This window comes from Syngnathoides biaculeatus, chromosome 2 (genome assembly GCF_019802595.1).
Source record: "Syngnathoides biaculeatus isolate LvHL_M chromosome 2, ASM1980259v1, whole genome shotgun sequence".
Lineage (NCBI taxonomy): Eukaryota > Metazoa > Chordata > Actinopteri > Syngnathiformes > Syngnathidae > Syngnathoides > Syngnathoides biaculeatus.
In genome coordinates, this window is record NC_084641.1 from 13,226,354 (window position 1) to 13,250,801 (window position 24,448).

Here is a 24,448-nt window from a genome sequence, read left to right on the forward strand (position 1 = left end):
CACATTACATTTTTTTCTTTCGCTGTATGAAGTCGAATAAGATTAAACCTCTCCTGTTTCAGATTAGTCGGGATCACCCAAAGTGTTTGATTTGGTTAAATGCCACAATAATGAGAGAGAGAATTTTTTTTTTTCTTCAAATGCATTTTCCTTTGAACTGCATAACTTGGGTCAAACGTTTTGGGTAACCTTCCACAAGGTTCTGATAGTACTCTGCTGGACTCCTGGCCCATTCCTCCTGCCAGAAGTGGTGTAACTGAGTCCGCTTTGTCGGTTGCCTTTCTCGCACATGCCTTTACAGATCTGCCTTCAAATTTTAGATGGGATTCCGATCGGGGCTTTGTGATGACCACTCCCAAAACATTGACTTTTGTAATTCTCTATCCTTTTTTTTAACCATTTTGTCAATATGCTTTGGGTCATTATCCAATAGGAAGACCCGTTTGCACCCAAATTTGAGCTTCCTGGTCGTTGTCTTGGAATGTTGCAGTAATATCTTCATGTAATGTTCTTTCTTCCAGTTCTTGCTACAGCAACTCAACCCCACAACATGATGCTACCACCTCCATGCTTCACAGTTGGGATGGTGTTCTCAGGTCTACAAGCATTCTCTTTTTCCTTAAGATGTAACGTTGGTCATCATGGCCAAACAGCTCCACTTAACTTTCATCAGATCTCAATACACATCTCCAGAAATTAAGATCTTTGTCTTGGTGTCTTTTAGCAAACTGTAATCTCTCTCTTTTTATGTTTCTTTAGGAGTAATGGTTTTATTGTCCTTGAGTGTCCCATGTCGCTGGACTCGTTTCCCTGTGGATAATGACACTTTCTTACCAATTTCATCCAGCATCTTCACGTCTTTAGGTTTTATTCTTGGGTTGATTTGCACATTTTGGACCAAAACACGTTCATCTCTGGGACAGAGAACCCCTCTCCTTCCTGAGAGCTATGATGGCTGGACAGTCCCATGCTGTTCATACTTGCATATAATTGTTTGAACAGATGAACATGGCACCTTCAAGATTCTGGAAATTGCACCCAAGGATGAGCCACACTTGTGGAGCTCCACGATACTTTCTCTGATTTCATGGATGATTTTCTGTTGATTTCCACATAATTTCAAACAGGAAGCAGAATATTTGAGGTGTGGGCTTAAATACATCCCCAGGTGTTCCTAAATTAAATCACATTGTCAGTTAACCTATCGGGAGCTTCCAAAGCCATGACCTCATCTGGGCTTCTCCATCTCCTTTAAAGACATACCACTTTTTGTGGATGTGAGCTTTTGACATGAAAAAGGAGTGAGACAAAAAAATTGTTTTTGTACAGTATATCTAAATTTCTGCCTTCAACTGTATGTGCAAAATATTCATTTCTATGCCTAAAAAAATTCCACATTTAGCATTAAAGAAACCCCCTGCATGTCTACACCACTAATTCTGCACACTTTTATTTGGCATTGATATTTCACATAGTTTTCGTACCAAGGTCCTTATTACTAATGTTTACATTTGTGTAACTTCACTTAACTGAATCTGGTAACTACAAACGCAAGACTTCTCGAGACACAATTACAAAATATGTTCTAAAATCTCGTGTCCTGTATTGCTTGTTTCATTCGGCTCACTATCATTGTAGTGTTGAGATTTTTTTTTATTCAATATTTGTATATGACATGTAAACATGATGACAATGACAAATACATTACCAATGATACATTTCATAAATATAACTGGTGTATAAAATTTTGAAAAATATGCATTTACATTCATAGCAAATATTACATTACATGTTTAATTTCGTCAGAGCTCAGCTCTATGCGAAAGTTCAATTTTAAACACATTTGCACTTTAAAACACACAAAGCCCTTTTGAAACAAAATATGAAACTGCACATGAGAAATTAGCACACTTTCCTGCAGCATGCTGCAATATATTAGCAAGCCTTCTCAGACAAGAATGCCAAGAACACAAAGCACATCTTAAAATGAGGCACACGAAAGAGTAAGGTCAAGCAATAAATAAATCAAGCAAACAACTAAAACATTCCTACATTAAAATTGGTATCAGTAATGATGATTCATGATCATTATCCAGTGACAAAAATGATGCATTTCAATAGCTGGTAACCTTGACTATAGATTACTTAAATTGAAAGCTGGCAACTAGTTGTCATTCATGCCTTTTTTTTTTAAACATTAGTCGCATATCAATAAATAACTATGCAGTGTTGTTTGGGTCAATTTGCATGAAGCTCAGTTTCTTGAAGAGGAGACGTAATAACTCCCTCCTGTACATAGTGGACAATTTTAATTTTATTTACGCTTCTATGTGATGCTGCGCTTGAAACTTATATTATTATATGGTACTTCATGAAAGTGATTTGAACAGAGGTATAACATTATAACACACTAGTACTACACAGAAAGCAAGCATAGGTTCAAACTCCAGTGCCAAAGTGACCACAGTAAAGCACTAGAGACCTTTAAGTTACTTTGCAGCACATTGGACGTTTTTTGTTTTTCCACCATTAGATGGCGCTTTAGTAAGAGACTGGGGCTCCTTAGCAGTTCTTTTCATGGCGGTCTTAGATGCCTGACCTCCCGCATCTGTCCTCTGCCAATCTTCTAACTTCTTTGAGGTGATGGCGCCTTTCTTCCTTGCCCCTAAGACATGTTTCTCAGAACCAGCTGCTTTAACCACACTCGGTTCTTTCTTAACATCGGTCTCAGAGGTGGTTCTGATTCGACTTTTCCTCAACTGACTTCTACCGTTTGCACTTGTTCCCAATTCTTGGGATTGTTTTCGAGCGTTTCCTGCTGCATGCATGTGCTTAAGATGGCTCTTGCATGCTGAGGGACTCACTGGGATCTGGGCTCCATCTCTACCTTGTGCTCCTTGGCTACTTGCCTCTTTGGTGGCTTCTTGCGTCTCGCTGCAACTCCTCTTCACGGGTGCGGCTGGTCGGGTTCTACGTTCCAGCAGTGGGCTAAGACGCGAGTGGCGCTGATAGGCGTAGGCAGAACAACTCCCATTGCACAAGGGGTAGCGAATGTGACAATGGGGGCAAACTGGGAGGCGGGACTGGGCAGCAACAGAGGATGGTGACAGGGGATTGATGACACACGGGAAGGCTCGCTGGCTGTGCCGCGGCCCTTTTGGAGAATTGAGTCGAGATGATGGAGCTGTGTGTGGTCTAGGTGAGTGACCAGATGAGGCCAGAGGCCTTGTGTGTCTCCCAGGTGGGCGGCTGCTCTCAGCTTGAACTGTTTGAATTTGGAGCCACTCTAACTGCAGTAATCTCTCCAAGAATCTCTCCAAAGGCCCCACCGGCTTAGGCCTGGGAGCACCACGACCCTCTGTATAAAGAAACACTGCAAGCTGTCTGAGGCTCCAGGTGTTGAAAGGTGGAGGAAGAAAGTCTGGGTAACAGTGGATGGGTGTCTCACTCTCACCATCATTAGCTACATTCACATGAGTTCCCGGCATGTCCAGTGGGAAGTCATTCGAGTTAATAACCTCAGCTCGGAGATTGAGATGAGGGGGCGTACAAGGAGTACAAGGCGATGGGAGAACAGGCAGTCGCTCAGAGTCAGACAGGTCACTAGCACTGTCGCTGTCGTCAACCTTGTAGGGGTCCTGAAGGGGCTCTGGTATGGGGGCTGGGGAATGTGTTAGGGGGTGCCCGGGCATGTGTCGAAGCCCTGATATTGGGGAGAGGGGGAGAGAGAGCGCTCGTCGATTCTTGCCCATCCCGCCCTCATTCTGCTGTAGCTCAGTGCTGCATTGTAACATTCGCTGATGGTTTCTCCTTTCCTCATTTCTTTGCTCGCTCGAATGTTGGCCAAGTTGAGATTTCGCTTCTCGCTTTTCTGCGGGGCTGTGAAAAAGATACACAAACACTGAAAAGCTTGTAAGGAATCAGTGACTGACTGTACCCAAAACAGAGCTTTTGCCAAGACTACAAAGTTCTTGAAAAACATACCTTGGGAGTTTGCTTGGATTTCGAGAGGTGCCAGTTTTGAACTTGAAACTCTTCGGCTGTGAACCCTGTAAAACAAACATATTTCCATAGTACAAACAATTCCCTGTACTGTACAATACGGTCATTTTTTTAATACTCTTTGATCCTGTCTATTGTATAAAACATCATTTCAGTGTTACACTACATAGGAGACATACATTCACCCGCTGCACTGTTCCGACGATGTTGTGGTCCTGTCCTGGTCCTGACAGGCCACTTTTCACTTGGCCCACAGCTTTCTTCATCCTATTACGTTTCTTTGAACTGCGCAAACGAGAGAGGTCCCGGTCACCTCAACTTGGGTTCGATCCAACTCAAGTTTCGAATGATGGAATACATGTCCTACCTAGTGTTTGATCCGCTATTTTCAGTGTCTTTTATGTGGATCTTCTCGTTGGAAACAACCCGCTTTAATGTCGTGGATGCTGCGCGCTCCTGCAGGATGGGCCCCATTTTGCAGTTTGTCAGCGGTGAGGTTCATTTGAGTCCGTTCGTTCTGTGAACATTCCAGGGAGAGGGAAAAAAAATTCTATCCCGAATCAGATGTTCAGCTTTAGAAATAAGTATGCTAACACCCATTTGTGGAAAAGTACTGCAGTGCATCATGCGTCAGTGTGGACAGCTGCCTCTGCCGAGCGCGTTGCTACCGTCTTTCCATTTTAGTCTCTTCTCTGGGCGACGTATCAGCTTCGACTCCATTGAAGCGGTGGCACAACAGACGTACATGTTTTTTGTACGTTTCCACTATCAACATTACGGAAAAGAGAACATGGTCACATGGGTAATTCGCTTTGTTTGGCTCGCCTTCCCACTCAGTGACAGGTTTGTTTACCTACCGCTGACTGGCTCGCTCCTTTTACTGACGTAAACAGTGCAGGTGCATTTTGGGACTTGTAGTTGAACCTTTGGATCTTATCTCTTTGTTTAAAAGAATACAACCACGTGAGTGCGTGGGCTTTCCCATTTATGGACGGCAACGTAGTTTATTTCTGTAGCGCAAGGAGACAGGCACGAGAAATCATACTCTATTTGGTTTAAATATAGCCCACTTAATTTGACATCACTCCATCTCCCATGAAACCAGTTCAAGTGCAGCTTCATAAAAGCTTTGAGTATGACAACTGATCGTCATCAAAAGAAACTGAGTGGGGCGCTTTGTCTCGTTTGAGAGTTTTTTTTTTTTTTTTTTTGGGGGGGGGGGAACTTATTTCCAGTTACAGATCAAGTCGTATTATTCTGGCCAAGAGTAAGACACGTAAATGGAGGATCAAGTCGAGGATCCTGCATGAAACTTAAATGCACGGCGTTTATATGGTGAGATAAAGTGTCTCTGTCTATTGATGAGGTTCAACTTCAACAGGGATGACACGCAGCCTTGCACGTACTCGCTGAGTCACGCCCACTGGTTAGTTCCTGTATTACTGTTTAATGTTTTCACGTGTACAGACAGTCAGCTATGTCCTCTTGCCTTCAACTTTGGACGTTATCTGGATACTTTGTAGAACCTGAACGATGTTCTGATCTCCGTTGTAAAATATGAAACGAAATCCATCCGTCCATTTTTCTCTCCCGCATATTCATCCTTACAGTGACGGGTGATTTGAACCCTATCTGATATTGGACGAGAGGCGGGGTGCAGAAGATGTTGAGCCCAGCACCCTCCATTACCACAAAGCTTTATCCCCCTTCCTCCTATTGCCAAGTGAGTGTTAAAAACAAAAACAAAAAGGACATCCCACTAACAATCCTGAGTGTTATATAAAAAAAAAATCATACCCAATCCCACGTTTTTGAAAGAAAATCCCACTCCCACAGAGATTGATGCCAATTCCAAACAGAAATTTGAAAGAATCTCACTCCCATCTCCCCGACCTAATGTACTTTTAAATGTATAGCCCGCTTAAACTATGTAGCAGCAATGATGAAAATGTAAGGTGGAGATGGGACTCCATCATGGATCAGCCCTGAGCCCCTTCTTGTTTGTAGTGGTGATGGATAGACAGATTACATTAGACTGGAATCTCCATGAACTGTAATGTTTGCAGGTGACATTGTGATCTGCAGTGAACGCAGGGAGCAGGAAAATGAAAATGAAAATGTTCCCTTGAAAGGAGAGGATTGAAGATTATCTGAAGTAAAACAGAATACATGTCCATGAATGGGAGGGGTCGAGGGGGAAGAGAGAAGTTTCAGGGAGAGGAGATAGCGAGGGTGGACGACTTCAAATACTTGGGGTCAACAATCTAGAGTAATGGTGAGTGTGGTCAGGAAGTGAAGAAATTAGTCCAAACAGGTTGGAACAGCTGGAGGAAGGTGTCTGGTGTGTTATGAGACAGAAGAGTCTGCTCGGATGAAGGGCAAAGTTAATAAAATAGTGGTGAGGATTAGAGACTGTGGCACTGAAGAAACAACTGGAAGCAGAACTGGAGGTGGCGGAAATAAAGATGTTCAGGTTCTGTCTATGAGTCAGTAGGTTGATAAGATCAGAAATGAGCTCATCAGAGGGAAAGGCAAAGTTAGATGTTTTGGAGACTAGGTTCGAGAGAGCAGACTACGATGTTTCGACATGTTCAGAGGCAAGAGAGGGATTATATTGGTCGAAGGATGGTGAGGATGGAGCTGCAAGGCAAAAGAGCGAGTGGAAGACCAAAGAGAAGGTTGATCAATAAGGGAAGACATGAGGGCAGTTGGTGTTAGCGTGGAGGATGCAGGAGATAGGGGTTGCCACAGCGTGTCATCCTTTTCCATGTAACCCTAATGGGACAAGTTTAAGGAAAAGAAGAAGCTGTATCTTGGACGTGGCGGAGGCAATTCAAATACATGGCGTGCAACAAGCATTCCACCTTTGTTACGAAACAGAGGAAAGCTCCAAGGTTCAACAACAATAGGCACGCTGTAGTTTGAGCAAGTAGCTGCTAACATAATGACAGTAAATATACACAGTTCCTACACTTCTTTGCAACAGGCAACTTTGAATTATTGCCGTAATAAAGATGTTAATTTTTGTTGTTAATGTGTGTATTCTATATGGTACAACTAGTCTAATGTTTGCATTGTTTAACTGTCACATTTGTGGTTGATTTATGGTGCACGGCAATGTCACCAATCTGTGAATCTAGGCTGTCTTAAAATAGTGATGTCCTTGTCAGTTCAACTATTGAGTCAACAAAGCACAATGAGCATTGCTTGTTAATAGCAAACATTTCTTAATTATGAAGTTTACAAGTTCCCCACATTGGCTGTGGCAAAGCTCTCAGTTACCTGTAGAAAATATATATATATATTATATTGCCCATTTTGCAAAATGCACTTTTAGGGCTATTTTTGGCCGAAACACTTTGGCTACTGAAATTTAGGTGCGTAACTTTTAAAAACAAGTGCTGATTGATTCCAAACATTCTCTGCAGGTGAACAGGTCACCGGTTTCCTGACAGCATGGAGAGAGGATGGTTCATTGGACAAGAGAAGATTTTGCCCACAACAACTGATCAGGGGACGCATTTTTATAGCTCCTGTAAATTATTTTCAAAGCCATGTGCGACCATCAAATTAAATGACATGCTACGGCAATTGAAAAGTGATATAGAGAAGAGGCCTATTCCCATCCGCCCACCAGGTCCCAAAGTGTCAGCGACGAGCACTCGGAATTTCCACAATCCCTCGTGTGAACCCATACCAAAATCTATCATCCGACAACGCTCGCAGTCTCTACCTCCTACTACTGAAAAGAGGAGGAAGTGCAGACATGTTGGTGTAAGATTTATTGATTCCCTTGGCCTTGACCTGGAGGATGTCAAACTTTTTAAATCTGGAGATGAACCATCCATACCGCATCATGTCAGCTTTAGATTGCTGATGGCTGCAGAGTTAGCAGATGGAAACCATTTGGAAATATCCTTGCCTTACTTAAAACCACTTTTTGACCAAGTAACTGGCGATCATCCAGGATTTTTACATCGACTCAATAAGCACAAAGTGTGTCTTGAGAGAGTCCTGTGTTTTGAATTTGGTGTTATAGGAATCGCTCAGGTGGTCAATCTAGATTTTGAGAAAGATGTAACGGCTCGTTACTCATTTACGGAGTGGAAGACCTGTGCAGACACTAAGGCCTCATGGGTCTCAACCAGCTCTAAGATCTGTGAAGGAGGTGGTCAATTCACTTGTGACATGTTCCGTTTCCATCTTCCTGTCCCTCCATTCCTGCAGCCTGGGGCAGTCTTAGAATTTGCCATCAAGTACAAAGTTTGTGGAGGTGAATACTGGGACAATAATGAAGGGGAAAACTACAAGTTAGTTTGCCATAACTACAAGCACAGTGTTCCCAAAGAATGTGGAGATAGCATGATTCACTTTTTTTAGGATGCTGATTAAAAACATTAAAAGAAAAGATTAAGAGCACACCTATTGAAAATGGGATAAATGGGAAGATACACTCATGCGAAATTAACACTGATGTAAATGCATTTATATCTGTCTGCAGCTTTGGGTTTAACTTTCATGTCTTTCATATTGCTATATTATATTTGGACAAGAAACCACACTTGTGTTTTGACTTGCATTTCAAACAAGGCTCACAAAATGTCCTCTAATGTCTTGTAAATTACTCAAGCACTTTTTCCCAGATGTGTATTTCACTTATTAAAAAAAATATATGTATAGAATAGAATAGAATAGCGTATGAGCCACAAATCTTTGCAAAGCCTTGTGTGTGCGCGTGTGCGTGTGCGTGTGTGTGTGGGGAGGGGGCACTCTGGTATATCTTTTGCCATGTGTTACGATAAAAATCATTTGTATTATTTGTGGAATAAAGATGTCTATCTATTTTTTTTAGCAGTCAAAGTTGTACTTGTATAACACCAATCCTTTACTGATTGTCGTCATTCAAGGAATGACTGTAATAATCATAAGGCCTCTCAAATGTGGTTTAATCTGAATGAAATGTTCGTTTAATCAGCGAAGTAAGTAAAAGTTAGGTTAATCATTTAAGTTTAATAAGTGGCTTGGACCCCTCCTCGAGCCGTCACCTTATCGAGGTGGAGGGGTTTGTGGGTCCCGATGATCCGAGGAACTAAGTTGTCCGAAGCTTTATGCCCCTGGTCGGGTCACCCATGGCAAACAGGTCCTAGGTGAGGGATCAGACAAAGTACGACTCCGAAACCCCTATGATGACTACAAAAATTGGATCTTGGTATCCCTTGCCCTGACGCGGGTCACCGGGGCCCCCGTCTGGAGCCAGGCCTGGAGGTGGGGCTCGAAGACGAGCGCTTGGTGGCCGGGCCTGCACCCGTGAGGCTCAACCGGGCACAGCCCGAAAGGGTAACATAGGTCCCTCTTCCCATGGGCTCACCACCTGTGAGAGGGGCCATAGTGGTCGGGTGCAATGTGAGCTGGGCGGTGGCCAAAGGCGGGGGGACCTTGGCGATCCAATCCCCGGCTACAGCAACTAGCTCTAGAGACATGGAAGGGAAGGCGCCCGAGTTGGTACGTGAGGTCGAGAAGTTACGATTAGATATAGTCGGACTCGCCTCTACGCACCGCCTGGGCTCTGGCACCACTCCTCTTGAGTGCTCATCACGGATTATCCATAACAAACACAATGTTCAGGCATAAGGGTGTTCACATGTCCACCTGGCACCAGGACACCCTAGGTCGCAGTTCAATGATCGACTTTGTGGTCGTGTCATCGGAGTTGTGACCACATGTCTTGGACACTCGGGTGAAGAGTGTGGCGGAGCTGTTAACTGATCACCACCTGAGTGAGTTGGCTCCCATGGTGGGGGAGGATGCCAGTCCGACGTGGCAGGCCCAAACGTATTGTGAGGGTCTGCTGGGAACGACTTGCAGATTCCCCTGTCATAAGGAATTTTAACTCCCACCTTCGAACGAACTTTGCTCACGTCCCAAAGGAGCCGGGAGACAGTGAGTCCGAGTGGACGATGTTCCGCGCCTCCATTGCTGAGGTGGCCGACTGGAGCCGTGGCCGTAAGGTGCCTGTCGTGGCGGTTACCCATAAACACGTTGGTGGACACCAACAGTGAGGCATGCTATCAAGCTGAAGAAGGAGTCCTATTGGACATTTCTGGCCTTTAGGACTCTTGGGGCCGCTGATAGGTACCGGCTGCCCAAGCGGAAGGCAGCTTCGGTGGTTCTCTGAGGCAAAAACCCGGACTTGGGAGGAGTTCGGTGAGGCTATGGAGAATGACTTCAGGATGGCTTCTAGGAAATTCTGGTCCACCGTCCAGCGTCTCAGGAAGGGGAAGCAGTACACCGTCAACACTGTGTATAGTGGAGATGGGTCGCTGCTGACCTTAACTCGGGATGTTGTGAGTCGGTGGGGAGAATACTTCGAAGACCTCCTCAATTCCATCAACACGCCTTCCTACGAGGAGCCTGAGTCTGGGTGCTCTGAGGCGGGCTCTTCTATCTCTGGGGTTGAGGTCACCAAGGTGGTTAAAAAGCTCCTTGGTGGCAGGGCCATGGGATTGGATGAGATTCTCCCGGAGTTCTTAAAGGTTCTGGATGTTGAGTGGCTGTCCTGGTTGACACGCTTCTGCAACATCGCGTGGACCACGGGGACAATGCCTCTGGATTGGCAGACTGGGGTGGACAGAATTCCTAGGCTCAGCCGAGGCATAGAGGGTGTCCGGTTTAGTGGTCTCAGCATCGCATCTCTGCTCTTTGCAGATAATGTGGTTCTGTTGGCTTCATCCAGCCATGATCACCAGCTGTCACTGGAGCGATTCGCAGCCGAGTGTGAAGCGTCTGGGATGAGAATCAGCACCTCCAAATCCGAGACTATGGTCCTCAGTCGGAATAGTGTGGCGTTCCCTCTCCAGGTCGGGGAAGACATCTCTCCCCAAGTGTAGAAGTTCAAGTATCTTGTGGTCTTGTTCACGAGTGAGGGAAAAATGGAGTGGGAGATCGACAGACAGATTGGTGCAGCGTCTGAAGTGATGCAGACTTTGTATCGGTCTATTGTGGTAAAGAGGGAGGTAAGTCCAAAGGCGAATCGCTCAATTTACCAGTCGATCTACATTCCTACCCTAACCTATGGGTATAAGCTGTGGTCGTGACTGAAAGAACAAGATCCCGGATACAAGCAGCCGAAATGTGTTTCCTCCGCAGGGTGTCCGGGCTCTCCCTTATAGATAGGGTGAGAAGCTCGGTCATCCGGGAGGGGCTCAGTATCGAGCCGCTGAGAGGAGCCACATGAGGTGGCTGGGGCATCTGATTCAGATGCCTCCTGGACGCCTCCCTTGAGAGGTGTTCCGGGCATGACCCACCGGAAAGAGACCCCGAGGACGACACAGGACACGCTGGAGAGACTATGTCTCACGGCTGGCTTGGAAACACCTCGGGATCCCTCCGGAAGAGCTGGAAGTAGTGGCTGGGGAAAGGGAAGTCCGGGTATCCCTGATGAAGCTACTTCTCCCGCGACCCGACTGGGAAAAGTGGTAGATAATGGATGGATGGATGGATGGATGGAAGGACGTATTCATTGCTTTAGAATTCTTTTCACATGAAGACCTGTTAGGCTGAGCACCTTTCTGAATGGGGGGAAGGTTTGATTTTATGATCGTCCGGCCACAATGAGCAATCGGGGGAGAAAAGCCTTGATGAGAGAAGTAAAGATGAACACAAAGATCACAGTGGCTGTATTAGCCCAAAAGGGTGCTTCAACTAAATACTGAGCTGGAATTAACATCACACCTGAGTACTTATGGTTGTGTGATATTTCACTTTTACTTTTTTAATCAGTGATACAATGACCAGCTGGTTAGAACATCTACTTCACAGTTCTGAGGACAGGGGTTCCACGTCTCCCGTGACCCTTGTGAAGATAAGCGGCTCAGAAAAGGGATGGCTGGAAGGATAAGATTAGATCAAGTTTACAAAGTGCATAGAGAAAATGCTATACCATGGTGTATGGTACAAAACTTTTAATAAATTGAATTTTTCACAATCATTCAGCATTCAAAGCCTGTTACTTGTGTCTTTTAGGAGTTTAATGTAAGAGAGTTTCATGTTAAAACTGGGCAAAGAAAGGTAATTGGTTAGCATGTCTACATTTGTGAAGATAAAATTTTGGCAAGATTAAAAAAGGTTCATGATGAAGAAATGCATCTTCCTTTTCTTGTTTTCTCAAAAAGTCCCAAAATAAAATTTTCCATTTTAGTTCTTGTGTCGGCTTCTGATGACGAAGTTGAGGCAGTCTTTCCAGAAGATCTTGGAGTATCAGCACGTCCAAAATAATTGTTGAATTGTCTCTGGCTGAGTTCCACGAAATGAAGTTGTTTTCAATGTGCCCTTTATATTTTGTCATAAAGTGGTAAAGATTCATGGTTTATTTTTCAAAAGCAATCTCCTTTACCTTGTTTCCACACATTTGCTCAGAATTGCACCTTTTTCAATAGAATTGTATCTACAAATTGGTTACAAAGATTAATATTAATCATTATCAATATTTTTTAAAGAATGAATTATTTCTAAAATAAAAACTCGACCGTTACTACCACTACTACTACTAATAATAATAATCATAATTGTGGTGGCACGGTGGATGAGCTGGTAAAAGTGTTGGCCTCACAGTTCTGAGGACCGGGTTTGATTCCCGGCTCCGCCTGTGTGGAGTTTGCATGTTCTCCCCGTGCCTGCGTGGGTTTTCTCTTGGCACTCTGGTTTCCTCTCACAACCCCAAAACATGCAACATTAATTGAACACTCTAATTTGCCCCTAGGTGTGATTGTGAGTGTGGCTGTTTGTCTCAATGTGCCCTGCTATTGGCTGGAAACCAATTCAGGGTTTACCCCATCTCCTGCCCGTTGACAGCTGGGATAGGCTCCAGCACTCCCCGCCACCCTAGTGAGGATAAGCCACACAGAAAATGGATGGATTAATGGACAAACAAACATGAAAAGATGACTTGCGTTTTCTTCTTACTAAATCAATTGAGGATGTCAAAGTGGGAAGATTACATCTGACGATGGCCCGTTATAGTTTCACCAAAATGCTACATCTGCTCAAATAAATGGATGGATGTATCATAATTGTTATGTAAAACACCCTTGTTCCCAAATTGACAACACTGGGGTAGAGACCGAGACCTTTAAGGGCAAACTTCCATTTTTTTTAACAGCATCTTCTTGGTCCCTGAAGTGATCGCATCAAAAAGTACAACATAGTGTTTGGATGTAATTGGGACTTGATACGTTTTTAAATATTCCGGATAAAACATCAATTGTTCGTTGTTGTTACAAAGTTGTGAGACCAAGATGTTTCTATCATCAACGTAGTATACACATTTATTTTTAAATAGAATGTGGTCATTATTCCAGAATTTGTATCAGTGTGTTGCGTTCCAAGAGTTTCTTTTCTACGGTTTTGCAGTAAATCGTTTCCGTCGGACAGGTAACCCGCTGTGAGGCGGGATTCTTTTTCTTTCTTTCTTTTTCTTTTGTCACCGTAGCGGCCACCTGGGCAACAGGATTTGGCGGTCGTACGCTACATTAGCGGACTAGACGAGTAAGTAAACTTGCTTTATAAACACTGCATCCCCTCATACCTCACTGTCATTGTTTTAGCTGTCGCTCACCTCCTTGTTAAGTGAATTCTATAGTAAGGTTATTTTACGCGTTTGAAACAGAAGCCCCTTGACGACTCTGTGTCATGCTAAACTTGCTTGGAGACTTTTGGCTCACCTAGCATGGAGCAAACTCTTATCTCATGGAGCAGCGTTGCTCTTTTTTTTTTTTTTTTTTTTAACCTGTAGAGGGTCAGTCCAGTGACGTATTTCTTTTACATTCATAGTCCTCTTCAGTAAAACAAAACCAGAACATTTAGTTTGAGTAGCAAATCCAGTAAAAACAACTGTCAACCCCAAAGCGAAAATAAATAAATAAATACCGTTTTGCCCTTAAAAAATGCGAAAAACCGTACCACAAACGCCACCGCTATTTTGTTTTTAAAAATCGAACAACGCTTTAATGGTTTCGTAAACTTGTTATAGAAATCAAATACAATCTGATTTTGATTCTCGAGCAGAAAAACTCTCATTATAATTTCCTAATCAGTGGCATCAATGGATGTAAAGCTTGGCAAATATTGGCTTTTTCACTGAAGATTGTAGTTTGATGTGGATGTACCGATTTACAGTGTACGCCTTACATATTTTAAAATGAACTTTCAGTTGTACAAATTGCGGAAAGATGTACCACTTTACAGGTGTGAGTCTGGCGCCCCGAAGCATGTTCACATTCACACACGCATGCATGCGCACACGACTCCTAAAACATTCATAATACTTGGATGTCGGTGGAAATTTCAGGAGGAACCAATAGTGACCTGCATGCAAATATACGCTGTGATAGCAACATTAACCAGGGCTTATCTTTCATCTAATGCAGTGATTCCCACCGTTTCTTGAACCAAGGTGCATATCTTACATTTGAAAAATGTCACGGCACAAATGAAAAAAAGTCACAAAAAGTGGATACACAAGCCAATTATGGTGTTTCCTTGTTTAAGCCATTGGTTAAGTTCTCAAAAATACCCGTGTTCAGTGAAAACCATGTAGTACATTTTTTTGTTTGTTTTTGGGTCATTATTTATTTCCATTCACTATTTTTTTTCATTTACAGCGCATGTTTTTTTTCCATGACCAGTGTTTTAGTTTTTTTTCTTCAGTGTTTTTTTCCCATTTCTTATACATTTTAAGGGCGTTAAATCCCTAACCACAGACATTTTCTCACATTTCTTTTGTTTAGACACAAAGTTCAAACCTTGGTAGATTTAAAAGTACTGTAGTTTAGAATGAAACCAAAGATCAAAACCTGTTTGAGACCAAAACAGTTATTTGAGAAATAAATATATGTGTCCCTCCACCCATTTTCTTCTGCTTTATCCAGGACCGGTGATAAGTGTTTTTCCATTAAAAATTTAAATTATACATATATACACACACATAGGTTTTAGAAATAAATTTAATTTTAATGATCAATCTATGAGCCACAGTGTAATGAGGGAACACTGTATAAACTTTCTGCCATCAAATAGAGGAGCATTTATTTGTTCTTTGTCCTTTATACAGTATGCCACTGCCATAGAGAGATGAACAAAGATACATGATCAAAATCAGCTTTATTGGCCATGGATGTAACAACGCATAAGGAATTTGTCTCCAGTAGTTGGTGTTGTTGTAAATAAATAATATTTTGACCAATTGACCGCGCCACTCCAGGAGAGCTTTCACGGCACACCTATGTGCCACAACACACTAGTTGGGAATCACTGATCTACTGTATATCTGCTTCTTACAATGACAGTATGTTTGATGTCTTTTTATTTTTGTATTATTTTTGTTACAGTGGTCTCTTTCAAAGCCACTGCCATATGTTTTAAGGACTGAGAGTGAATTGAAACCATACATTACAAGTTAATGTAATTTGACCTCAAAACTAATGTTTTTGAAGTAGGGTGTCTATACACATTTTCATCCCTTTCCCCCCAGATGTTTGGAAGATAGAATCAAATCTCACTGAAGTAAGAAGAATGGTCTCAGAGGTATAACACTTTGTACAGCAGTTTTCCAATGTTTGTTGAGCCAAGGCACATGTTTTACATTAGAAAAATCACACAGCACACTAACAAAAATGTTACCCAAAAAAAAAAAAGGAAATTGGATTATTCCGTTCAAGCCTCCTCCCCAAAAAATATTGTGACATTGTTTAATAGGAAAAACGTACAAACAGAATTACACTTTACAAAAACATAATCAATTAGGGCTCCACTGTGGCCAAAGTGATATCACCATTAATTAAATCAATATTGAAATCCATCCATGCATCCATTTTCTGAGCCACTTATCCTCACAAGGGTTGTGGGAGTGCTGGAGCCTATCCCGGCTATTATTGGGCCAGAGGCAGGGAACACCCTGAACCGGTTGCCAGCCAATCACAGGGCATAGAGAGACAGGAAAATAGTCAATCACACCGACGGGCACTCCCTGTGGGGAGTTTGCATGTTCTCCCTTTGCCTGTGTGGGTTTTTCTCCAGGCACTTCAATTTCCTTCAACATCTCAAAAACATGCATACATTGGAGACTTTAAATTGCCCCTAGGTGTGATTGTGAGTGCGACTGTTGTCTGTATCCATCATTATCCTGCTTGACCTGTTGTCCCACAGTAATTACAGCATTGGTAAACGGAGGCACTAAAATTGAAATGAAGCAAATAAATGATAATTTAAATATTTTTGTTTTTAGTTGGAAAGAGCAATCACGGATGCATTCAATAGCAGGAATGTTACACCTCTGAGAGTATTCCTGCAAAAGAGCACAAATGAGGCTGTCAAATGTTCCTCAGAGTTTCTCAACAAATTGGACAATTATGTCATTTGGGTAAGATGGTTTACATACTCATACTCTCTAATGAATTTTATGCTCAATGTGCTGGTACACTCAATGAAACAATATATACTGTTTAAACAGAGCTTGGATGAAAAAGATTCCAATGCTACTTGTGTAGCTCTCGCAGTCCTCCGTATTTGTGGGAAGAACCTGACATTTCCTACGGGGAGTCGAGGAATTACAGGAATAATGCATCAAGGCTTGATCCAGAAGATGAGTATATTAAGAATAAACACACACAGTAGTTGATGAATACATTAGAAGTCAAACCTAGATTTTTCTGCACATGGTACAGTGGTTTGACAAATGCAAGCAACTGTGGATTCAGCATGGACCACACTGTGATAAATCCTTGTCTAAACTGTCAGAGGACTTCTTTGATGCCATAATGGTGAGATAATGTAATAATAATTTCCATTTCCATGCATTCTAGTGCAAATGTTGAAGTGATCAATTTGCTCTGTGTGACAGATGGTCCATGTAGCATCCAAAGATGGTATGTTTGTTGATGCATTTTTTTTTTTCATTCTCCTTGTTAATCTGAATGGAATCTCTTCTCACTTTGTTTGGTACATACCGTACATAGACTAAATATTAAAAATTTGATAAAATCCTTTTTTTCTGTGCACAGAATGAGTAATGTAGGAGCAGATATCCATAGATTTAAGATTTATCTTAGAAATTGAGCAATTCCATCATACATTTTTGATCTCTGATGGCTCAAGAACTGTATTTACAGCAATGGTCGGAATCCGCTCCTTTCTACATCCTATTGGCCAGTTGGTAAATGATGTCAGAGTTTGTATTGCCATCAGAAAAGAGGTTTGACTTGCCACTTTTGATGACCTTTTGCCTTCTTGTATACTCTTGAATCTAATGTATAATGTGTGCACAGGCAATCTCTGCATTGAACGTAATTCTGAAAGAAATTTCAATGTCACTTGAGAAAGAAATGATCCTTTCCTCAGTGGAGACCTCTGATATGATGTATGTCAAAATCATTGAAATAATTTTTACAGTTGTTAAAATCAACAAAATTATATCTACTCACTTGCTCATCATACAGGATGAACCTGGCTGATCAGATAATGCAATGCGGAGGTAATCACTGTTTTTCAAGCTCATATTCCTATTATACCTTTTATTGATGAACACACCGTCAAAACTGTGATAACAAAATATGTTATGTTAGATTACGACATGCAGGTTTCTCTGATTGAGGTATTATTCCGATTGACCACACCTGACCAGAGAGAAAAGCTGGCGCCTCTCTGGTTCAGCATGCCACAAGTAGCCTGTGCCTTTGGCGAGATACAACCTTCGGTGTTTGACATGGTAAAACTTATGGTTCATTATATAAGTTTCTCAACCTTTATTGATCCAAGACACATAAAAAAGAAAAAAAAAGGTACACCACAAAATAAACATGTCACCAAAAGTGAATAAACAGATTAATTTTGTACCTTCCTCCATCTATTGGGACAGAATTAAATTTTTCTTTCGCTATACATTGCTTGCATAGATAGATGAACAAAGATTAAATTTTTTGACAAATTCAGAGAAATTGAATAAAACCTGACGCTATCTCAGAACATACTACTTTGCCAAAGCACATGGGTTTGGAATTAGTGTATAATGTCCATTATACAAAATTTCATTTTATGGGCTTTCATCAAATGTGTTGTAATTGGAGTGACACTTGTCAACCTCTCTAATTTTAGGATTGTCGCACATTTCTGATCTTTGTGAATGGATTGCAGGGAGATCATACAAGGTACACTCGTGAAAATTTCACTTCCTAAGATATTTTCACAATTGATAGCCTAAAATATATTCTATATGTGAATCTTCTTCTTTTCCTTTTGGCTTGTCCCATTAGGAGTTGCCACAGCATGTCATCATAGATGAATGCATCTTTGTTTGGCACAGTTTTACGCCGGATGCACATTACAGCAGAATAATGATCCAAAACATGCTGCCAATGAAACTCAATTGGTTTCAAAGAACAAAAAAGTGAAGCTGCTGGAGTGTCCCAGCCAATCACCTGACTCAAACCAATCGAAAATCTATGGAAAGAACTGAAACTGAAGGTCTATAAGAGGAACTGAAGGAACCTTCACTATTTGAAGAATCGGTCAACATCACACCAATACATGCAATTTGTTTCTCAAAACAAGAGGTTTTTTGAAGCTGTCATTGAAAACAAAAGCTTTTGTACCAAGTATTATATACCTGGTGAAATTTCCAGGTCAAAAGCACCTTTGGAAGTATATTTAATGAGGAAAAATAGTCACGTCTTAAATTCTTATGGTAGTGTTCAAAATAATACCAGTCCAATGTGACTCACCAGATTAATCCACATTTTCAGTACATTTTTTTACTGCTATTTGTCAAACAAGTTACCAGTAGGTGCAGTAGCTTCTCAGAAAACCAACAAGACCCAGGATTCATGATATATACACTCTTAACGCTGTGCAATTGGGCAATTTGTCAAAAAGGGTGTGTTAAAAAAATAGCATTGTGGCATTCAATCAGTGAGGTCATCAATTTCATGGAAATCTGGTATGAATCAGTTGGGCCCTATTTAATGATGAAGCCAGCACTTGTTGATCATCCATTTCTCCTTGAAAGCCTGAGAAAATGGATTGTTCAACACATTGTTCAGAATAACTGTACTTTGAAAAAAATTTGATTGGAGAGGGCAAACCTTAAAAAGAGGTGCATAACATAATAGGTTGTTCAGCTAAAATGATCTCAAATGTCATAAAATGGAGAGCAAAACCAGAGACACGTGACAGAAAATGGAAGACACCCACCAAAATGGATGGCAGAATAATCAGAATGGCAAAGGGTCAGCCAATGGTCAATGGATGATCAAAGACGGTCTGGAGTTACCCGTAAGTACTGAGACAGTGAGAAGACGTCTGTGTGAAGCTAATCTATTTACAAAAATACCCTGCAAAATCCCTCTTTTTTTTTTTTTTTAAAAAAGGCATGTGCAGAAGACGCTACAATTTGCCAAAGAACATATAAAGTGGCCCAAGGACAAATAGAGGAACATTTTGTGGATTGATGAGAGTAAAATTGTTTTTTTTTTGGATCCAGAGGCTGCAGACAGTTTGTGAGACGACCCCCAAACTCTGAATTTAAGACACATTACACAGTGAAGACTGAAGCATGCTGGTGAGAGCATCAGCATACGGGCATGTTTCTCCTACTATGATGTTGGGCCTATTTATTGCATACCAGGGATCATGGATCGGTCGGCATATGTCAAAATACTTGAAGAGGTCATGTTGCGTTATGCTGAAGAGGACATTGCCTTCAAATGGGTGTTTCAACAAGACAATGAACCCAAACACACTAGTAAACATGCAAAGTCTTTGTTCCAAACCAAGAAAGTTAATGTCAAGGAGTGGCCACCCCAATCCCCGGACCTAAATCCAATCGAAAACTTGTTTTGTGACATCAAAAAGGTTTATTTCTGAAGCAAAATCAAGAACTCAGCAAACTTACTATTTTTCTGCCTTGTGCCATGTTAGGACACTCACTCACATCCCGCTGGTCCAATCAGTATTAGTAATATATTTATATATACATTTTTTAGATTTATTTTGTAGATTGCATGATCCGTCACTTTAAACTGCTCCCTTTTGTACAATTGACATTGTTAACACGCTTATCTATATAGATTTAACATCTTGCATATCTTTTAAGGAATAGTTCATATAAACAGAAATATCTCTTATTCCTGTTCTTGTTGCTATGTTGTTCCTTGTTCTTTGTTCTGAAGGTCATACCAGGGCAGGACCGACTGCCGGAGGAAAATTCCTTGTGTACTTTTACACACTTGGCCATGAAAGATGATTCTGATTCTGAAATGTAAATGAATTTTAGAATGCCATTAAGGAATCTTGGAGTGGAATAGCAGCTAAAAGGTGTCACAAATTGGTTGACTCCATGCCACACAGATGTGAAGCAGTTATATTAAAAAAAACAAAACAAAACTGGTCATACACTAAATATTAGTTTGATTGAAAGGATTGGTAAATCCTTGAAACAAAAAATTTGTACAAAAATAGTTTTGAGTTTGTAAAGTATACGGCAACAGATTTTTTTTTTTTTTTTTAAAACACTCCTTTCAACAAATTGCCCACTTGCACAGCCTCAAGAGTGTGTATGTCATGAATTCTGGCTCTGGTTGTTTTTCTGAGAATCTACTGCACCTACTGTTTTTTTGTTCGACATGTAGCAATAAAAAATATGGATTAATCTGGTTAGTCACATTGGACTGGTATTATTTTGAACACAATTACAGACACTGTTTATACCCTTTGTCCTGTGTGAACAACTATTAGTGGAGCTCTACTTGGGGACCTACCTGTACTGCCTCATTTTGCATTTAATCACGCATCTCTTGCATTAGTCCTCAGTGCTGCCTGGCGTGTGTGGGAAAGTGACACTACACTGAAGGCACACAACTATGAATTTGGACTTGGTAGTTATAATGTGAAACCTATTAAAAAAACAAAACAATCACCCAAAAAATCCAAGAGATAGCAGGGGCACAATGAACTGCAAAATAACGACAGCTGTGTATGATATTGGAAAAAAATAAAACTGTGATTTTCTTTCATAATATATTTTGTGCTGTTTAAAAAATTACTGAAAGTACAACATGGATGTATGAAAATGGATTTTTTTTGTATGGATTTTAGTATTCAGCAATATTCCAACCAGACAGGAAGTTAAAATCATTTAGCCCTACCCAGTTATACTGTAGTCATTAGTACGTTCCTAATTTATATTCATTTATTTTAACTCAGTCTAATATTTTATACCTATATTTTAACATATCCATTCGTATTTCTATGTTTGAGTGCATTAGTTTGAGCCAAATGCGTTTTGTACGGTACACCTGATTTATGAATCAATCATCCTGTGGCTCTCCTGCCATCCCCCAATGTAATCTGTTGCCCAAAACATTCAATCTTTTCATTCTGAGAGCAATACAGTAAATGCAGGCATGTAATTGTTTCCTGTGTCCCCATTAATAGTTATTACAGGGGAAAAAAAGTATACACTGTAATACTCTGGGCTGCTCCGTGTGTGGTAATATCTGTAACATCGGTGCTAATCTTATTAGGAAGTCAACCAGCTCAGTCTGCTGGTCATTTATTAATATTACAGTTCATTTACTGCATGTGAATACACTGCACAGAACCCTGCATGTAACTATTGCGAACACATATATTCTGAAATGCCCAAATATGTTTTGAGGCCTTGTGGAGGTTCACTGTATTAACCTTTTAATTTACTGCTTGCTCTAACAGTGAGTAATGTTGAATGTTGCAACATTGATAACATATTCATGTCATCTTAAAATTTCCTTGCAGCTGTAGAGTGAAATCCTACCCATGTTTGGAGGTTTATCTGGACAATTACAAGGTCAGTAGACGTGGCTCTTAATTATGTTTTGGTTGAGCACCTTAAAACTGCACAACTGTTTGATGTGCCGGAATGCTATTTTAAGGTATTTGGCTTAAATTAATTTTGCTCATGCTCTCAGTTGCTGATGCCATCTGATAAATTTGGCAAATTCTGGATTGACTTCAATCTTGGAAGCCAAAGCATCTCTTTTTATTCCTCATCCGTTGATGAAAAGTCTCTGGTATGTCAAGACCAATATAAATGTAGATCTTGCATTATATTAAAAATGTATATGTACATCAGAATGTTTAATGCTTGGCATCTCCTTCATGTAGGCAGGTTTCTGGGATTCAATCTCTATCTCTGAGAATGAAATCCACAGTTATACTGTCACAGGTATATTGCATACACTTAATGGACAAAAGATGGCATGCACTTGATGGACAATTGAGACATATAATAAATGAATCAATAAATTGGGGGTGAGGCTTGACTTTTTACACTGCAAGTTTAAGTGACATTTCAGATTTGTTGTCACAAGTCGCATAGTTTGGGTATGCTTCATGGCAATATAAAGAAAAAAAAACAGAATTAGTTTCACTCATTTGTAAATCAGGCCTCTTCCAGATGTAGATAGAAATCTGATTTGTCTCGGATATTTCCCAGTGTGAGTCCATAGAATCATCATCATTGCAAACATAGCATCAAAATAAACAGATCAGTATGCAATGTTCCCTCTAAATTTTTACGTGTCTAAGCCAACACAGGCCGTGAGCGCTCCTTTTGACCACTGTGAGCAATATCAGACGTATGCACTGTGGTCAACCAGTGTCCTCCATTGAAGTTACATGGCTGATTAAAAGGTTACATTCCCAGAAGGCAGTTTTTGTGATTGATTTGATATGATTGTTGAAAGTCAGGTAGTCCTGAGCATCACAGACAGAGAGAGAGTTGTGATTGGTGCAGATTTCAATTGAAATGTGGGCGAAGGAAACACGGGCGATGAAGAAGGGATGGGTAAGTACGGCATTCAGCAAAGGAACTTTGAGGGGCAGATGGTGGTGGAATTCGCAATAAGGATGGAATTGGCATTGGTGAACACTTATTTCCAGAAGAGACAGGAACATAGATTGACCTACAAGACCGGAGGTAGAAGCACGCAGGTGTATTACATTTTGTGCAGATGATGTAATCTGAAGGAGGGTACCGACTGTAAGGTTGTGGTGGGGAGAGTGTAGCTCGACAGCGTGGGATGATGGTGTGTAGGATGACTCTGGGAGTGGATAGGAAGACTAAGAAGATAAAGGTAGATCAGAGAATCAGGTGGTGGGAGTTGAGAAAGGAAGAATGTTGTGTGGCCTTCTGGAAAGAGGTGAGACAGGCTTTAGATGGACAGGAAGAGCTCCCAGAAGACTGGAATACTACTGCCAAGGTATTCAGAGAGGCAGGCAGAAGAGTACTTGGGGTGTCTTCTGGTAGGAAAGGGGAGAAGGAGACTTGGTGGTAAAACCCCAAAATACAGGAAGTCATCCAAGGAAAGAGATTAGGGAAGAAGTGGGACACGAAGAGGATTGAGGAGAGGTGTAAAGAATACATTGAGATGCGTCATAGGGCAAAGGTAGAGGTGGCGAAGGCTGAACAAGAGGTATATGATGACATCTACACCAGGTTGGATACGAAAGAAGGAGAAAATGATCTCTACAGGTTGGCCAGACAGAGGGATAGTGATGAGAAGGATGTGCAGCAAGTAAAGGTGATTAAGGATAGCGATGGAAATGTGATGACTGGTGCCGGTAGTGTGCTAAATAGATGGAAAGAATACTTTGAGAAGTTGATGAATGCAGAAAATGAGAGAGAAGGAAGAGTTGAAGAGGCAAGTGTGAAGGACCAGGAAGTGCCAATGATTACTAAGGGGGAAGTCAGAAAGGCATTACAAAGGATGAAAAATGGAAAGGCAGTTGGTCCTGATGACATACCAGTGGAGGTATGGAAGCAATTTGGAGAGGTGGCTGTGGAGTTTTTGACAAACTTATTCAATAGAATACTAGCGGGAGAGAAAATGCCAGAAGAATGGAGGAAAAGTGTACTAGTTCCAAATTTTAAGAACAAAGGCGATGTTCAGAACTGTGGATACGACAGAGGAATAAAGATGATGAGCCAACACAATGAAGTTATGGGAAAGAGTAGTGGAGGCTAGACTCAGGACATAAGTATCTGCGAGCAACAGTATGGTTTCATGCCTAGAAAGAGTACCACAGATGAGCCATTTGCCTTGAGGATGCTTGTGGAAAAGTACAGAGAAGGTCAGAAGGAGCTACATTGTGTGTTTGTGGATCTAGAGAAAGCCTATGAGCCCAAGAGAGGAACTGTGGTACTACATGCGCAAGACCGGTGTGGCGGAAAAATATGTTAGAATAGTACAGGACATGTATGAGGACAGCAGAACAGCAGTGAGATGTGCTGTAGGTGTGTCAGAAGAATTTAAGGTGGAGGTGGCATCAGGGATCCGCTCTGAGCCCAACCTGTTTGGGTTAGGAATGGATAGGCTGACAGATGAGGTTAGACTGGAATCCCCTTGGACCATGATGTTGG

General features: G+C 41.4%; 3 protein-coding genes across 11 annotated transcripts in view; 2 read left to right on the top strand and 1 right to left on the bottom strand.

The window, feature by feature from the left end:
• Positions 1-1,441: 1,441 nt before the first annotated feature.
• On the bottom strand, positions 1,442-4,509 carry fam217ba (family with sequence similarity 217 member Ba). The gene is made up of 4 exons (XM_061834405.1): positions 4,370-4,509; positions 4,182-4,287; positions 3,985-4,049; positions 1,442-3,879 (listed from the first exon to the last, which is right to left on the bottom strand). The coding sequence occupies exons 1-4, from the start codon at positions 4,474-4,476 to the stop codon at positions 2,490-2,492; spliced, it is 1,668 nt and encodes a 555-aa protein (XP_061690389.1). The 5' UTR covers positions 4,477-4,509; the 3' UTR covers positions 1,442-2,489.
• Positions 4,354-8,854, top strand: ppp1r3da (protein phosphatase 1, regulatory subunit 3Da). 6 transcript variants are annotated; one of them, XM_061834439.1, is made up of 3 exons: positions 4,354-4,493; positions 5,613-5,725; positions 7,431-8,854. In XM_061834439.1, exon 3 carries the CDS (start codon positions 7,459-7,461, stop codon positions 8,380-8,382), a length of 924 nt encoding a protein of 307 aa, XP_061690423.1. In that variant the 5' UTR covers positions 4,354-4,493; positions 5,613-5,725; positions 7,431-7,458; the 3' UTR covers positions 8,383-8,854. The 6 variants fall into 6 exon arrangements, with proteins under 6 accessions (XP_061690423.1, XP_061690451.1, XP_061690433.1 ...); XM_061834419.1 differs by lacking the exon at positions 4,354-4,493 and adding an exon at positions 5,010-5,428; XM_061834429.1 differs by lacking the exon at positions 4,354-4,493 and adding an exon at positions 5,010-5,337.
• Positions 8,855-13,119: 4,265 nt separating this feature from the next.
• The window catches only part of LOC133508428 (synaptonemal complex protein 2-like), a 36,232-nt gene continuing 24,903 nt past the window's right edge, over positions 13,120-24,448 (top strand). For all 4 annotated transcript variants that reach the window (XR_009797054.1, XM_061834488.1, XM_061834479.1 and 1 more), the window contains exons 1-14: positions 13,120-13,545; positions 15,530-15,582; positions 16,283-16,417; positions 16,508-16,639; positions 16,713-16,817; positions 16,898-16,922; positions 17,166-17,248; positions 17,322-17,413; positions 17,493-17,527; positions 17,619-17,761; positions 18,148-18,200; positions 21,823-21,874; positions 21,996-22,097; positions 22,192-22,252. Coding sequence is in view for 3 of the 4 variants with exons in the window: in XM_061834488.1 (XP_061690472.1) it covers positions 15,571-15,582; positions 16,283-16,417; positions 16,508-16,639; positions 16,713-16,817; positions 16,898-16,922; positions 17,166-17,248; positions 17,322-17,413; positions 17,493-17,527; positions 17,619-17,761; positions 18,148-18,200; positions 21,823-21,874; positions 21,996-22,097; positions 22,192-22,252 (1,030 nt within the window). In the remaining variant the exon portion in view is untranslated. The remainder of the gene's footprint in view (positions 13,546-15,529; positions 15,583-16,282; positions 16,418-16,507; positions 16,640-16,712; positions 16,818-16,897; positions 16,923-17,165; positions 17,249-17,321; positions 17,414-17,492; positions 17,528-17,618; positions 17,762-18,147; positions 18,201-21,822; positions 21,875-21,995; positions 22,098-22,191; positions 22,253-24,448) is intronic.

Bases quoted from the DNA above. Each gene is read 5' to 3' on its own strand.
- fam217ba (XM_061834405.1), bottom strand. From the start codon at position 4,476: ATGGGGCCCATCCTGCAGGAGCGCGCAGCATCCACGACATTAAAGCGG. The intron at 4,050-4,181 runs GTATGTCTCCTA...TTTGTTTTACAG, and splicing joins GAACAGTGCAGCGGGTGAAT to GGTTCACAGCCGAAGAGTTT. The intron at 3,880-3,984 runs GTATGTTTTTCA...TCTTTTTCACAG, and splicing joins AATCCAAGCAAACTCCCAAG to CCCCGCAGAAAAGCGAGAAG.
- ppp1r3da (XM_061834439.1), top strand. From the start codon at position 7,459: ATGGAGAGAGGATGGTTCATTGGACAAGAGAAGATTTTGCCCACAACA.